This window comes from Oryzias latipes, chromosome 21 (genome assembly GCF_002234675.1).
Source record: "Oryzias latipes chromosome 21, ASM223467v1".
In the NCBI taxonomy this organism is placed as follows: Eukaryota; Metazoa; Chordata; class Actinopteri; order Beloniformes; family Adrianichthyidae; genus Oryzias; species Oryzias latipes.
In genome coordinates, this window is record NC_019879.2 from 5,750,066 (window position 1) to 5,767,279 (window position 17,214).

General features: G+C 41.7%; 1 protein-coding gene across 1 annotated transcript; it reads left to right on the forward strand.

Moving 5' to 3' along the window:
• Positions 1-5,172: 5,172 nt before the first annotated feature.
• On the forward strand, positions 5,173-16,621 carry LOC110017441 (C-type lectin domain family 2 member L-like). Its single transcript, XM_020713307.2, has 4 exons — positions 5,173-5,457; positions 5,542-5,643; positions 16,342-16,487; positions 16,572-16,621. Exons 1-4 carry the CDS (start codon positions 5,388-5,390, stop codon positions 16,590-16,592), a joined length of 339 nt encoding a protein of 112 aa, XP_020568966.1. The 5' UTR covers positions 5,173-5,387; the 3' UTR covers positions 16,593-16,621.
• The last annotated feature ends 593 nt before the right edge of the window (positions 16,622-17,214 follow it).

A 17,214-nucleotide genomic window follows, 5' to 3' on the forward strand; every position in this document is an offset into this window, starting at 1 on the left:
ATCACTGATGACATCATAGTGTTAGAGTGTTATGTCAGATGATGATGTCAGATGATATGGTGACATGACTAATGATGACATCACTGATCATGATGTAATAAAAACTTCAAAAAAACAAAATGACATTTTAATATACATAGATATATTGAACATAGATTTGATATTAGTTCATTAATTAAATGAAAATAAAACAAAAATAAATAAATACAATCAAAAATTAAAAGATTAAAAAGAATGGAAATGGACAGACATGCATGCATATCAAATAGCCTACATATCCAGAGAAATTCCTTTAGACATGAATCATTTCTTTAACTTGATGTACCAAAACACTGAAAAAGTTTTTATCCTATGACTGTAACAGCTGTAAATAATGATAAAAGCTGCTCCTATTTGAAGAAGAAGGGACAGGTATGTGTGATAGTGGGTTAAATGGTGGTTTTGTTTCTTTTTCTATTGTTAAATTTGTAATGATTATTGTTTTTGAGTCACTATTTAGTTTACAGCTTATTGTTTTTGATATCACTTCGGCTGAACAACACTTTGGATTTTAGCTGAACATCTGGAGATATTTGACAACAATAAAGAAATCATTCTATCCCACCACTAATTGATATCCAACAAAAATGTCATTAACAATAAAAACTATTTTCTATTTTTACAAGAAGAGAGAAAAAGAATCAGGACATATGGAGGAAAGAAACAGGCTGGTCTTATGGTGGACGTTCCGGGCAAAGCCAGTAAATACCATGTTTTGAAATAGTATTCTTCATTCGGAGAAGCAGCATGCTGTATAACAATCACAGCTCATTTAACATTTATGAACTAATTATACAACAACAAAACACAACAAAACCTTTGTGTTACAGCAGAGCAGACAGACACACGAATCACAGGTAATGTTACAAGTTAAGGCAGATCAAACGTTTAAGAAGAAAATCTTAAAAAAATAAACAATGACGTCATTTGCAACATTTGGGCCTACTTCCGTTTTGGTCATCGACCAAAAAAAAGTTTTCCTCGGCAGCGTTGTTGTTGCAGGGCCAAATTTGGACAAAACTGATGTAATTATTATTGGATCAGTTGAGGCCCAAAACAGGGAGGCTCAGAAATTGGAGTCTCTATCTAAGAATGTTTCTACAAACTGCAGTAATCTGGGGGGGATCTTTGATACTGATTTGATATGATGATTTCCGGTTCCGGGTTACACGGCAGGACGCGTGGCGTGCCTCTCTGCGAATACAACTATCTTCAAATTACTTAAAAGGTTGATTTTCAAAAAAGAGAGCTGACCATGCCCCCGAAGAAACCCCAGGAATACGAAGACCTCAAAAAGACTCTTGACATTATTCAAGAAACGCTGAAAAGTTTTATGGAACAAGTGTCGGCTAAGCTAACCCCACTCTGGGATATGATGGAAGAGTTCCGAAGATTTCGGGCTCAAAATGAGCAGCGAGAAAACCAGGTCGAGATTCTGGAGAAAAGACTGGATGATGTGGAACAGCAAGTAAGGATGAATAATGTCATTCTCACTGGAGTACCAATCAAGCCTCGAGCTAGCACTGCTAATGCTAGCGCTAGCGTAGCTATTAGTGCCAATACGGAGATCGGTGCAGTGTCTTTGGAACAGCAAATAAATTCATTTCTCACATCTAAAGGGATTTCCCTGGATCTCAATACCATCGAGACCTGCCACCTGCTCCCCAGGAGAAAGGAAACGGATAAACCAGCGATCCTCATCAGGTTTGTGAATCACAAACACAAGCTAGCTTTGATGACCCAAAGGAAACAACTGAAAGGTTCGGCTGCTTATCTGAACGACCATCTGACCAGAAGGAATGCTGAAATCTCAAAACATGCACGGCTTCTCAGGAAGCGTAAGCAGATTGAGAACACTTGGGTTAAAGGCTGCAGGATTTATGTCAAACCGCTCGGTCCAGAGGACCGGTCCAAGGTTCTGGTGGTGAACACCATGAAGGACTTTGAGAAATGCTTGACCACGGTCGTCTGAAACAACATGGAGTAATAAACCAAAGAGCCAAATAATTTCAAGAAATATGACACGTGGATTCCTCACTTTCTCTGTATGTCTGACGTAACCTGAATAACAGCAGAGTTCTGACCTGCAGACAACTTGACCTCAACTTTCACCGTCGCTGATATCAGCTGAAGAAGGATATGGACCTGAATCTAATGTCTGCAGACATAACATCGAAGAGAACTATTAACTCTGTTTTGAACCCAGGAGATCAGCTGTTATCAGTAAAAGAAGAAATGCCAACCTTGGACAATCGACAGTTATGGACCCTTTTTACTCTTCCCCTACAGCATTACTTTATTATAAAAAAAAAAAAAAATACAAAAAAATATTAAAAAAGTAAAACAAATGATTAATCACTTATTGAAAATTGTTAAATTGATTGACTTTTAATGATATTACTTCACTTTCTCCAAAACTTGATAAATTGATTCAAAAATCTTTCCTAATGTAGCATAATTTTGCACATGTTTTTAACTTTTGATACTTGATGGAATTTTTGCTATGAAAATTCCTGAAACAGTGTTGTGTCTACTTTACTGATATAGTATTATGTTTTATTCATATGAATGGCTTTTATAAGTAACATAATCTGCATATAGTTCAGATGACTGATCTGCATTTGCCATGTTGATTTCTAAAATAGTTATTTTTGACGTAATACTTAAGTAATTCATCTTTGTCATGTACTTTATCGATATCTTATGATTTTTAATTCTGTCTGATAAAAACTGGGAACCGGATATTGATAAATCATGTAATAAAATGGTTACAGTATAATCGGGGTGGGATTATATAAATTTGCTTCCTCCCACTCCCTTTTCAAGCAATATTTATTAATATGTCTAATTATCCTAAGTTTGATTAGTTACTGTATGAATGTATAACTGATGTTTATATTGCTGTTGTGTATTATTTCTACTTAATTGCTTGAAATAAACCATTTCAAAATCAAAATCAAAATTTGAATTTGGAGACACGTGTCAAAGCGATGGTCAAATCTTGTTTCTGGCAAATACACAGATTATACAGGATAATCCACCTCCTATCTAAAAAATGTCTTGAGATGGTGATTCACGCTTTATTTGTTCCCGTTTGGACTATTGTAACGCATTCTACACATGCCTTTCACAGCAGATCATGTATGAACTCCAGTTAGTCCAAAATACTGCCGCCAGACTCCTAACCAAACCACAATGAGAGATCATATTACTCCAGTTTTAGCGTCTCTGCACTGACTCCCAGTCCGTCTTAGAATAGATTTTAAGATTTTAATGATTGTTTTGAAAGCCCACTGTGGTCTGGCCCCTAAGTATCTAGTTGTTCTCCTAGTTCCTTATATACATGGTCACGGTAAACTTCTAAATGTAAATCATGTGAACAGGAAAATTATACAAATAGTTATTTTAATTCAGAAGTACAAAGCAATGTGGTTTAGATATCTGAAACAAACAAATCCTTTCATCTCTCAGGCCCTTGAAAATATGAAGGTCGAGTATGACAGGAGCCTGTGGAAAATTAAATGTTAGCCGCATGTGCCCCATATGCTAGACTTTGGACATGCCTGTTGTAAAGTTTAGAAAAACTACAATTTAATGAACATATTTGTAATGTCCGTGATGCTTCAAAAAGAACCGGACAACGGACTGCAACCAAGGATGGGCTTTATTTTCTTTACACCCCTCGTTACATCTCTCTTCTAGAACCCCCTCACGGTGTTCAACACCTGTTAGTGTATGTTTTTCTTCTCACCACTAGATGGGGTAGTTTCACACCAAACATATCACACTAATGTGAACATCACATTGCTTTTCTTTTTACGTGTGACCTTAAACATGTGTGTTAGTGTGCTAGTAAACGACCAATTATGAAGCGGCAAATGAAACAAATTAACTTCCAAAACATATGACTATGCAGTCAGTGATTAAAATAAAAAACAAGTGAATTAAGTCAGGAAACAACAACCTTTTGTTTTCTGTTCATCTTCATTCGCTGTCTTTACACAACACAAATGTATTTGTGTGCTAAGTATAGTCCTGTAAATAAGGAGGAGGATGTCTGTTGCTCCTTGTAGGGTACCGTGGTGATGAGATGATGGAAGGGTTCTCTCTGGGCTCTGGGGCATCAGCATCAGGATGTAGTGGTATCTCCAGAAGTCATGGGGTAATCTTTTTGAAGAATGAAGAGTTCCTTGTCACAGAGTGTTCATTTCTGGTGGCTGTAATCATGGATCCTTTGATATCCTTCACTTTGTACGGTCTGGTGTCATATGGTGTAGTAAGCTTGCAACGCTTGGTTTGCCGGTGCAGCACAATGTCACCAGGAGCAAGAGCATGAGGTGTAGCATGATGACGCACATATGCATAAGATTTCATCTTAGCTTTAGCTGCACTGTCTCTCGCTCTCACTCTTCAGTCCAAATTATGTCCTGTGGAAGAAGGAAGTGAGGGTATCTTCGTGCACATCTGGCGTTGAAACAGTAGCTCGGCAGGAGGGCTCTGAGTTGTGCTGTGAGGTGTAGCTCTACACTTTTGTAGAAAGATGTTTAGCTGTTGTTTCCAGGGAATTCCTTGTGAGTTTGCCACGCTTATGGCTTTTCCTAGCGTGTGCATGAATCTTTCAGCTGCAGCACTTGCTTGGGGCCAAAGTGGCGTTGTACGATGATGATGAAACCCGAGATACCTTGCAAACTGGGAGAACTGGTCACCATTAAATGGTGAGCCTTTATCAGTTTTCACAACTACAGGAAACCCGAACAACAAGAACACTTTGTCCATGACAGGAATGACTGTGTTAGCTGAGGTTGACCTCACAATTTCAACAACCGGGTAACGTGTTTGGTCATCTATAATGACAAGTAAATATTCTCGGGTAGGAAATGGTCCACAAAAATCTGCACTCACACGGTGCCAGGGAGTTTCAGAAAGAGGCGACATTCTCAACGGTTTGTTTTTGGTAACTGGTGTGGCAGCTCCAATTTTGTGTGGCATAGTGTGGTGTAGAGTAAAAGTAAATAAAAAGTACTGTAATACAGGTCTTTGTGTGTCTGAAGATTCATAACCTCCTATTGTAAAAATAAAATCTGGTCATCAGCTCTTATTTGTTTGCTCAGCTGCTGGACACTTAGAAGTTAGACAGAAAAAAAAGTAAAAACTGAACTTACAAATTCTGTTTTATTCACCCCACTTTCACACATTCACCATACCCGAGCTTCCTGTCCCAATGCAACTACTGTCACGTGACATTGACTTCCCATCACTTTAATAATAACCTTAGACAGGAAAAGCTGTTCAGTATACAAGTCAGTCTGTTACACACTTCACACGTTCTTAGACTTTACATCCTTATAATGGAAGCCATTTATGAAAATGCTGAACCTAAAGTTCCTGTCTGCCAGATTTCTGTAACAAATCCACCAGGTAAGAGTAACTCACTGATAAAACAAAATTAATTCACTTTATGATTTTCTATTGTGGTTTCAGTTATAATTTTCCCCCCTATAGCTTCCATCAAGTCCAACAGGAGATTCTATCTCTGTGTTATTACTTTCATGGTGATGCTGAGTGTTCTTCTTCTGGCTGGACTCGTCATTCTTGGCCTCCTCTGTGAGTATTTACCTCACAACGGACCAAATGTGAAAATAAGTTTTTTTTTCTTCTACATTCATGTCACAATTGTTTTTTTTAACCTTTCTTAAATTGTGGCATGTAAGACTGCATGATAATGTAGAGGTTTGCACTTTCATTTCAAATGGTTAAGCTCCAGCTGGTCCTTTCTGTGTGGAGTTTGCATGATCTCCATGTGTATGTGTGGGTTTTCTCCTGGTTCTCCAGCTTCCTCTAACGGCCCTAAAACATGCTTCATAGCTGAATTGGTGACTCTAATTGTCCCTTTAGTGTGAATATGTGTGAGTCTGTAATGGACTACAAATGGGTGTAACTCGCGCTCCTCCTAAAGTAGCAGCGATAAACTTCTATCGTTGTTAAACGTCTTATTGAGTTAATATAACACAACAGGGAGCTGTGTAAGGAACAAGTTTTGAAATAAATTTGAACAGTTTAAATTAAAATTGTTAAAGAAAGTATAAACAGGAAGAGGATGGATTCAAAAGTGTAATTTTGATGAACCAGTCAATCTGAACAGTTGAACTAACTGATAAAACAACCTGAATTCACTTTATGACTTTCTATTTTAGCTTCAGCTATATTTCTTTTTTCTAGCTTCCATTTAGTCCAACAGGAGATGCCATCTTATGTCCCAGCTTTCATGCTGATGCTTAGTGTTCTTCTGGCTGGAATAATCATTGTCAGTCTCTTTTTTGTATCAAATTCCATACCAAAATGTGCCAAGACTTTTTTTTTCTTCTCTTACATTTAAGTCAGAATGTAATTATTTTAAACCTTTACTTAGTTGTGGAATAGGAGGCTGCATGATGTAGTTGTTAGGACTCTTAATGACTGTTTTGGCCTGATTTCATTTCAGATGGTGACTCAGTAAGACATTTGTCAGAAATCACTGACAACAAAGACAATTTGACTGAACATCTGAAAGCTGTTATTCAGATGAGATGCTGTCAGAAAATCCTGTATTAAACATTAGGGATTCAACTATTGCTTTATGAACGCTTGATTCATATCATAATTCCTGGTTGTTGATCTGAATCAAATTCAATTTTGGTTCATTTTGAACAATCTGATTCACTGACATAAAATGGATCCAGGACATTATTAGCCAAAAATTCCACCAGTGTGACTCAGACATGAACACCTGGATACAGAATAGTGCAGTAAGTTTTCCTGATAACTTTTGTTTCTTACAAGATAGTCAAGTGTAAATGACATATGTTTGCAAACAAACAAGTAAACAAGAATGAACGTCAAATCCATTCACATTTTAGGTTCCTGAAGTTCAGCCCACTGTTGTTTTTTCCACATTAAAATAATTCAAAGGGAACATTATTAGAACATTCTAGCACACTATGGTCACATGTCTTTGCTAAATTCAAAGGCTTCCCTCACATTGGACTGGAATGATGGACTGGTAATTTTTTTGCTGCATCCCATGTGTGTTGTAGCTGTGATGCACTTGGTTGTTTTTACGTTATAAAAAAAACTACCATGTCTTAATCTAAATGGCATTTTCCAATATCAACAATGATCAATTTGTTTAATGTTGAGACAATTTTATAATGTTATAGGTCGATTTGACTTGATTGGATTTACAACTTGCCTCAGACAGTGATGCGGTCAACAAAAATACCAGGACCACCCTCTCCATACACAAACCACCACAAAAGACCCAACCTGCAAGTGAACAGGGGCAGTAAATCAAAATTCACCCCCTGATAATACCCCCAGACATAGTGATAACAATGGCAGCTACAGACAGACTGATCAGGTTGGATCATAGGAATATAATCAATTAATTGATAAATCTGATTATTCGTTACACCACTATTAAAATTTATATTTATGAAGATACAGCTACACCACATGGCATTTAAATGGATTCCCTAACAGGAAAATGAATAAATGTACAAAAATTAAGCTATAATGACTTCAATTATTTCTTCCTTGAATCATCGATGAATGCTTTTCAGGAATGTATACCCTTGATTTCATTTAACTAATTTATACAGAATGCTTTGAATACAAATCTTGTTGTGTAGCAGGAGATCAGAATATTCGCTTTCAACTTCATCAAGCTGTAATGGTTGCCACTACAGATGAGTTTCAGCGCATGACGTAAAGATTGAAAAGTTGGTTATTTATTGAAAAGTTTTATTTCAATGAAACTTTGTCGTCATGTGTTGTATTTGTCGTCACCCCATTGGTTGAACGGTACCAGCTGCCAGGTGACAGCCAGGTGACAGGGCGACACACATTTTTTTTGTAAGGAGACGCAGGAGGGGGGAAATGCACAGCTGACAGAGATGCAGAAGCGCGGAGGAGCAAGCGATTTCTCATACGGATTACCTTTTCCAGCTTGGATTATTTGCCTACTGAATATATTTTCCCAAAGAGCTCGGATCGTCCGGTACGAGGATCTGTGCCAGCTTCTTTGATAGGGTGAATGTTTAAGGTGTGTACTATAAACTAAACAGTTCAGACAACACTCCTGTGATACATAAGAAGGATCAGAGTCACTTCCACCTCCTGAGGAGACTGAGGTCCTCTGGGGGGTCTAGGAAACTACCTAAGCCTTAGTCAAAAATGCTCTTACTCCTGTCTTGCAGTGAACAACGGGCAAATCTGTACAGGGCATGCAGGTTGTCCACAAGTAATTTTGATCTTATAGGCACTTATCAAGTGCACACACTGAGCATGCAGTATTGCTCGCAGTCAGTAAGGAGCCAGTACACACACCTCACTCATGACTATAGGGGTGTGTAAAGGATGGCATACAACAGCATTCCCTTATGTCATAAGTGTGTTTGTAGTAACAACAGCAATCATACGTTCCACTTTCATGAGGTAGTCCTTCAAACCATAAGGGGAGTGCAAGAAACACTTGCACTCTTGAGATGCAGCCGCTTCTGTCTACAACCCTCTAAGGGTCTGGAAAACCAAAAAACCTGTACAGGTGCATGTGACTAAAGTTTAGGCCTCAGTCACATGCTCATGGCTTAACACTTTACAGGTGACTGCAATGTGGGTTTTTGGTGTATCTTGCACTCCCCTTAAGACTTGGATCAACACCACATGAAAAATGAACGAACACGTGTGGTAAGGATATCATAACATATTTGTAAGGCTGTTGCACGTACTTATCATGTAACCAGTTTTCACTTATCCTGTGAACAGCAACAACAGGATCCTCGCACAGTGTGCAGGATTTGGGAGGTTGAAAAAAATGAAAAATCCATGCAACACAACGAACTCTTACCTCCTTCACCATTAGTTAACCTTGTTGTTTAAGTGTCTGTAAACAAAAATGTCCGTCCGCAGTCTGCAACCTAGATATTTGTCCACCACACACAGGTTTGCCCATTTCCCATGTGCACAAAACCTCCCACATTGTGACTAAGGCTTTAGGACTTTCAATGAACCAGATACGTTTTATGATAACTTGCAGTCTATAAATGAACAAAATTCTGTAGAATATCAATTAATAACAAGGAAAAATGTTTTCTTTCAAGCATTGTCAGACTTTAAAATGTCAGGGAGTGAATAATACTTTGATGGTGTTGCCTATTCATAAACTATTTACTGCAGTAATGTGGCATAAAACCATCACCTATAGAGCTGGCATGTAAAAATATCTGTGTAAACTTTGTAAAAATGACAAACTCTTCCACATTGAACAGAACAGGCGAGGCTCAATGTTGTTGTTGCAGCTGCTGCATATAAAAATATTTGATAGGTGTTGAAACCATTTCCTGACACCAAGCAGGAAAAAAAGGAAAGTGACTTCTTGTCAATATCTGCATAACTTTAGTACACATACAGATTGTTTAGATGAAAAAATCTAAACAAAATTTGTTTCAGGTAATGTGTTAATTGTGTCACGCATATAATTATAAATCTATTCCAAGAAAAACAGGATGTCCTGCAGAATGGTTCAGATTTGGTTCATCTTGTTACTTCTTCTCTGGAGGACCTGGGATGATAATGTTAATGTTAATAATAATGTTAATCTTTTCTGTGCACCTTTACTCTTATGGCCTGTTAGCTATTCTTTGAGCTATAAAAAGCCGGTGCAGAGACCTGAGCATAGAACTGATGTGATGGTACTTCCATCCATTCCGCTTAAGTCACTGATTGTCACGGTGCCCCCGGCTGAGCCCTCGTCATCTCATCCACCTGTTGACAACGGCTGTGCCTCATCAGCGCCATCAGGATCCAGGCTCTTAAGGAGGACCAGGACCTGTACTCGACGCTAGTTCGTTGTACTCTCAGGACTCTCGCTGTCATTTGGACCTACGGTCGCACTCACCTCTCGCTGCCTCTCGTCTTGGCTTCTCGCTGGAAGATCCTCGCACCACGGTGTTCGCCCACAAGAACCTCCAACCAGCTCCTGTGGATTTCTCCCCTATTAATTCTGCCTCCAGAATTAAAGAATCTTTTGAACCTACCATTCTGTCTGCCGAGTATCCTTCCGGGTTCCAGCATCTGGGTCTGCTAAAGCCTGCTAGCCATGACAGAACGAACTAGCCCTTACCCCGACCCAGCTGACTCAGAAGGACTCCGCTCCGCCGTAGAACAACACAGATTATTCTTAGAACTCCTGTACAGCGCACTCACTCGCATCACCACCATCCAGGAAGATCTGATTTCTCGCATCAAGGGTATGAATCAAACACTCTTGGATTTATCTGGTCAAGCATCCGCTTCTTCCACCGCAGCTTCACATCCGGTTCACGGCAACGCTTCCCCTTCCGCCCCTGCCATGGACCCTGAAAACATCCGGTCTCAGCCCGAGCCGTTCCATGGCGACGTGGAGGCCTGCGGCGGATTTCTACTACAATGTCGTCTGATTTTCCAACAGTCACCCAGGTACTATCAGTCTGATCAACGGAAAATTTCCCTTATTGTCAATTCACTCCGTAGCAAGGCACTGCAGTGGGCCCAAGCCTTTCTGGCGGCTTACCCTGTCTCGCATCTCCCCTTTGAACGGTTCATCGGGGAATTTCGGCTCGTATTCGATCAGCCACGAAAGCAGGAAGAGGCCACCCGGCGGTTATTAAGCCTCAAGCAGCGTAACCGACCGGTGAGTGATCACATCATTGACTTCCGCATCTTAGCAGTCGAAGCTGGCTGGCCCCATATCGCGCTCAAGGGGGTGTTCTATCAATCATTGAACGATAAGATTAAGGACCATCTATGTACTCAACCGGAGGCCGACAATTTCGAGGAACTGGTTACCGCCGCCCTCCGTTCAGACATACGGATTCGGGAACGTCAAGCGGAACGGAGTTGTGTTAACCGGCGTCCGCCCTCAGAAACCTTTCTTCACTCTCCTCAATACCACCCACGGCCATCTGTCGGCGCAGAACATTCCAACCTGCCGTCTGAAGAACCTATGCAGTTTGGACATTCAAAGCTCTCTTCTGAGGAGAGGCTCAAGCGCCGTAATGAAGGGTTGTGTTTCTATTGTGGAGACTCTGGTCATGTTGTTTCTCAGTGCAAGAGCCGTTTAAACTCCAAAACCCCTCGCTAAGAGACAGGTCGCGAGGGGACCCGTCTGAAAGTAAGCCTTTCTTGTTCATGCCTGTCAAGTTTCCAAGCATTAATCAAGTTCATGAATGTTTTGCCCTCATAGACTCTGGAGCTGAACACAGCCTCATCGACTCTGGTCTGGTTCGCCAACTCGGGTTACCTGTCGAACCTCTCGCCGCTCCTGTAAAAGCCGCTGGGTTAGGTGGAAAGTTGTTGTCAAAAATCACTTCTCGCACCGAACCCATACAGCTAATCACGTCCGGTAATCATCGTGAGTACCATCAATTCTTTATTACCGACTCACCTCAAACTCCCGTTATCTTAGGGTATTCCTGGCTACAATTACATAACCCACAAATTAACTGGTCTACCTCTCGGATCACCAATTGGAGTACTTATTGTATGGCGAATTGTTTACACTCTGCCCTTCCCACTACCGTTTCGGTTAAACTTCCCGAAAATGAAAACATTGATCTCGCTAAGGTGCCGTCATGCTACCACGATCTAAGATCCGTATTTAGTAAATCCAAGGCGTGTGCTTTACCGCCGCACAGACCCTACGACTGTGCTATAGAACTTCTCAACGGTGCCTCCCTCCCCAAGGGGAAGTTATACAATCTATCCGGTCCAGAAAAAGTCTCCATGGAGAATTACATTCAGGAAGCCCTTTCTCTTGGGCACATCCGACCTTCTTCCTCCCCTGCAGGGGCCGGGTTCTTCTTTGTAGAAAAGAAGGACGGGTCCCTCAGACCTTGCATTGATTATCGTGAGCTCAACCAAATAACTGTGAAGGACAAATACTCGCTTCCTCTCCTCAATTCTGTCTTCGATTCTGTCCAGGGGGCTACCATCTTTACTAAATTAGATCTCCGGAACGCCTACCATCTGGTTAGGGTCCGGGAGGGGGACGAATGGAAGACGGCTTTCAACACCCCCCTTGGACATTTCGAATACCTAGTCATACCTTTCGGCCTCACCAATGCCCCCGCCATTTTCCAACGTCTGGTTAATGACGTGCTCCGTGATTATCTCAACCGTTTTGTATTCATCTATCTAGACGATATTCTGGTCTATTCCAACAGTCCCACCGAACATCGTCACCACGTCAGGTTGGTTCTCGAACGGCTTTTAGAGAACCAACTGTTTGTAAAAGCCGAAAAATGCGAATTTCACGCTGACTCCGTCTCATTCTTAGGGTATATTCTCGAGGCCGGCAAAATCAAACCAGACCCATCCAAAATCCAAGCAGTCTCCGAGTGGAGTATCCCCGAAACTCGCAAAAAACTACAGCAGTTTCTTGGGTTCTCAAATTTTTATCGGCGTTTCATACGCAACTACAGCCAAATCGCAGCCCCCCTCACTCGACTCACTTCCGTCAAGACCCCATACGTTTGGAACTCTGCTGCTGACTCTGCCTTCACTCGTCTCAAGGAACTTTTCACCTCGGCGCCCATTCTCATCCAACCTGACATCCACAAGCAGTTTACGGTGGAGGTTGACGCCTCGGACTCCGGTGTGGGGGTCGTGTTGTCCCAGCGTGATCCTACATCAGGCAAACTCAAGCCATGTGCCTTCTTTTCTAAGAAGCTGAACCCTGCAGAGCGGAACTACGACGTCGGCAACCGAGAACTATTGGCCATCAAGCTGGCTCTCGAAGAGTGGAGACACTGGTTGGAGGGGGCAGAACAACCGTTTGTAGTATGGACCGACCATAAAAATCTGGCTTACCTACGTTCCGCAAAGAGACTAAACTCCAGACAAGCACGCTGGTGCCTTTTCTTTGATAGATTCAAGTTCACCATCACTTACCGCCCGGGCAGTAAGAACGGCAAACCCGACGCCCTGTCTCGTAAGTTTTGCACCTCGGACAACAATACCACTCTCCCAATCATTCCGGACTCCTTTTTTGTGGGCAACCTCACCTGGGACGTAGAAACCCAGCTCCTACAGGTCCAAGGTGAGAAACCCGACTCAGTTACCTGTCCCCCTGGCACTCTGTTTGTTCCGGATAGGCTCAGGTCCGATGTCATCACCTTCTGAATGTTGTTATTGAGAGGCTAAATTCCAGCTCACTGAAACAACCAAGAAGCTGATGGACTGTAACAGAGTACGTCTGTAAATCCTGTATCAAAAATGCACATTTGTAAAGATGCAGCTACACCATGTAGCATTCCAATGGATTTTCTAAAAGAAAAAAAGAGTAAACAAAAGAAAAGCTATGATGACTTCACTGATTTCTTCTTTAAATCATTAGGACCATTTCTGGGGTCATTATGTAGCCTCGCAGAATTCTTAGATTTGGATTTGTTTGGAGACAGGACACCCAGGACCACAGTTCAACAGGGAGTACGAAAATTAGTTTATTTGAGGGGGGCAATGTTGGAGGAGTCTGTTGCTCTGTCCATCCGTTGGAGCCAGGAGCCTCTGTCTATAAAGTAAAAACAGAAAAACCCAAGAAGTCCTAATATGTTAAAATGTGTTAATGTGTGAAAGCTAAAACACCAGGCTTAATAAAACCCACTAAAACACACAATTAGTAAAAAAATAAATAGCATGGAATTTGTTAAAATGTGGTTCTGGCGACTATAAAAAAAGTCTCTTGGGTAATCCACAAAAAAACAGATAAAAACAGCAGAGGGGTACTTAGTTCGAAGAGGGGCAGGTCACAACCACACCCCTTTGCGTTCCAACGTCACTTTCCCCTCTGAACACTGTCTGGCCCACGGCTCAACTGCTCCTCCAGTGCCAGTCAGCGCTCATCCATCCACAGGGGTGTCTCCTTCTGGACGTCTTCCACCGCCACTTCACCCGGAGATGCCTCACTCCAAGCGCGGTATTTTGCTGTCGGGCTGGCGCTGCTCCGGTGGCTCCGCTCGTCCACGTAAACAGGTGGAAGTCTAACCCCCCGCCGTCTCCTCGCTGTTGAGAGCTGCTCTCTTGCGTTTCCAGCTGATCCTTGAATCCAGTGTCTTATCAGCACGCCCCCATTGCACACCTGTGTCAAATTCTAGCAGCGTGAGCTGCTGCCTTCAGGGACCCTCCGGTTGTCACAGAGAATAAAAACACAATAAAAACAGTTCACCCTGTTACATCCCCCCACCATGGAATACTGGCAGTCTCTGCCATGTTCATGATCGGAAGCGTGCTGGTGGTACACCAAAGTTTGTCCTTGCAGAACGTCTTACGGGTGCAGGTTCTGGTAGGTCCACACACTCTGGCACTGGCGTAAGGACGTAACCATAAACAGGCAGGTCTCTTGGGGTATTGTCCTGTGGCGGTTGCAAAGTTTGTTGTTCTGAAGACATGGGACTTATGCACAGTTTTAAAGAGTTCCTATGCAGAGTTCAGATCTCACCCTGTAAACCAATCCTGTGTCACCAACTGCCTCGAGTATAACATAGGGTTCGGGGTCCCAACCCCCATGTAGTTTTCTCTGCCCTTTACGGTTTCGATCCTTAACCCACACACGTTCCCCTACAAGCAAAGGCATTGCAGTAGCACCTCGATCAAAACCTCTTTTCGAACAGTCAGCAGCCACAACCATTTTTTTGCGTGCTACACCATATGCATACTGACATTTCTGGTGATGATCGTGCACCCAAACGGTCAGGCTGCCGGTGTGCTCATGTTTTCCCACCCCCATCTGTATATTGACTGGAAGGCGAAGATGACGCCCAAGCATCAAATAGGATAGGGCAAAACCTGTTGCACTGTGTATGGTGTTATTGTATGCTTGCACTAGTTCCAGCAAGTACTCTGGCCACCTGCTCCCTGATCAATCTCCAACGTGCAATGCATGTCAAGTAAAGTTCAATTCATCCTTTCCACTCGCCCATTGGGGAGGGAGTGGTTCGACTCTTTTTAACCCCGTACAAGTCGCAAAGCTGTTTAAATAGTTATGACTCGAAATTAGGGGCCTGATCAGAATGGAACCGGGACGGGCAGACAAATGTTTGAATGACGTTAGTCCAAATTCCACGAATGGTTGTTTTGGCAGTCTGGTCCTTTGTGGGGTCCTTTCTGTTACAGCCCATTTCAATGCTAAGAGTTCCAATTTAAATGAGCTGTAGTTGGAGTCATTACGCTCGGTGGGGTGTAGACTTCGGCTAGCATAGGCAATAACCCGCTCTTTACCTTACTGCACTTGGCCCAAAACAGCCCCCAAGATTTCCTTTTTCAGCTCCGCCTTCCAGTCAACTCTCTCTGTATTGGCATGACGATCATTCCCACCCACAGCTCCACATGTTACTTTTGGCCACGTGGGCCAGTAGCCCTCCTCCTCCAGCAGGCTAGGCTCTTGTTGGAGCGCGTCAAAGGTTCCGTCTGGGTGACGACGAGCATAGCCCTTCAAGGCTCTGGTTAAGGGTCCTTCCTCCAGGCCAAGCAGGAATTGTTCTTTTAGGTGCTGATCTGTGGGGGCTCCATCAGGATGGTGCTGCCGCAGCCTGTAATAGAGTTATTTTAGTCTTAAAAGGCCTGCATTGGTTCATCTGGTTTTTGTCGACACCCATAAAACTGTGTTCCTGCCACTGGGCCTTGAACACGCTGCTGGTAAACACCATCCAATACATTGAAAATCTTAGCGGTTGTGTCACGCTCATCCTCTGTTAAAACATTTATCTGTCTCCGAGCTACACCCGTCAAAGCCCCCTATTAACACTCCCACCCTTAGTTGCTCCGTTTGCCCCACATATGGTATCAGTCCCTGCAGTTGCTCTTTCCAGTCCACATATTTAAGTTCACTATCAAACCCACTAAATTTCGGCACCCAGGGTGCACCAGGGAACAAGGGCATCAATTGCAATAACACTTAATTTCAGTTTGATAATAATGCTTTGGCTAAAACCCTCAAGTCTCATAAATGGATGCAAATTAAGTACATTCCTAATTAAACTAGAAGTATTCTTTTGTCCAAAAGGAATTGAAGACAAACACTTCCTTATTGTTGGTGTTAGAGCACAGAACAAGCCAGATTGTCATATTGTTGCTGCTGCATAGAAATATATCTGGCATGTGCTGAAACCATTTTTGACACCAATCATAAGGAACAGAAAGTGACTCCGATAGATAATAAGAAACAAACTCTGCTTGTTTTAAAAAATGTGTTAATATTTTGTCTTGCTTACAATTTCAAATGTGTTCCAGGGAAAAAAGGATGTCCTGAGAAATGGATCAGATTTGGTTCTTCTTGTTACTTCTTCTCTGGAGAGTCTAAGACCTGGGATGAAGCAAGAGAGTCCTGCAGAGCCATAGAAGCTGATCTGGTGGTGATAAACACCAAAGAGGAAAATGTACGTTATTGTATTTTTGGTCTGTTTTAGATTACATCAACATTAACAAATCAACATTAACATTTAACCCTTGTGCTATCTTAGATGACCCCACCCTTACGTTGAAGCGTTCTCCCTACCATGACAAAGGTGGATAAAGGTGGAAAAATTTCATGTAATCCATGGACACCAGTGAAGATCACAAATCATTGAAGAAAAAAGGTTCAGTGCACTGTCTAGTGGGTCTAGATGACCCAACTCCCAATGTTAAAGTGCCTAGGATAGCACAAAGGTTACGCATCCATGTGATTGGGTTTGGACAGATTCTTAATGCAATTTTGATCCTATTAAAAGACTGAAGCAACTCCCTAGAACTGTAAAAATGTGAAAAAATGGGAATCAGGATTTGATTTACTAATCTAAATGTTGTACGATATCCTACATATGTTTGTATTGAAAATGATACATACTTGTTATCCTGAAAAAGGATATAATTATTGGTAAAATAATCTACTTAAGTTGAGATAAATTGTATTTAAGTTTCCTACAATGTAACTGAGTTGTTGGTTTAATTTTCTTTGTTACAAATTGTTGGTTTAATTTTCATCTCTATTTATTTACCTACTTTACCTTATGTTTCATTTAAATGTACTTACCTGTTTATTGTTCTGTCTCGATTGTTTAAAGGTTTGTTTTTAACTTACACCAATATCTACTGTTGCTAATAAAAGCTTGGGAAGAGTGAAAT

Excerpts from the sequence above, each read along its gene's own strand:
- LOC110017441 (XM_020713307.2), top strand. The coding sequence starts at position 5,388 with ATGGAAGCCATTTATGAAAATGCTGAACCTAAAGTTCCTGTCTGCCAG. Across the intron at positions 5,458-5,541 it reads TTCTGTAACAAATCCACCAG|CTTCCATCAAGTCCAACAGG; the intron begins GTAAGAGTAACT and ends TCCCCCCTATAG. Across the intron at positions 16,488-16,571 it reads TAAACACCAAAGAGGAAAAT|ATGACCCCACCCTTACGTTG; the intron begins GTACGTTATTGT and ends GTGCTATCTTAG.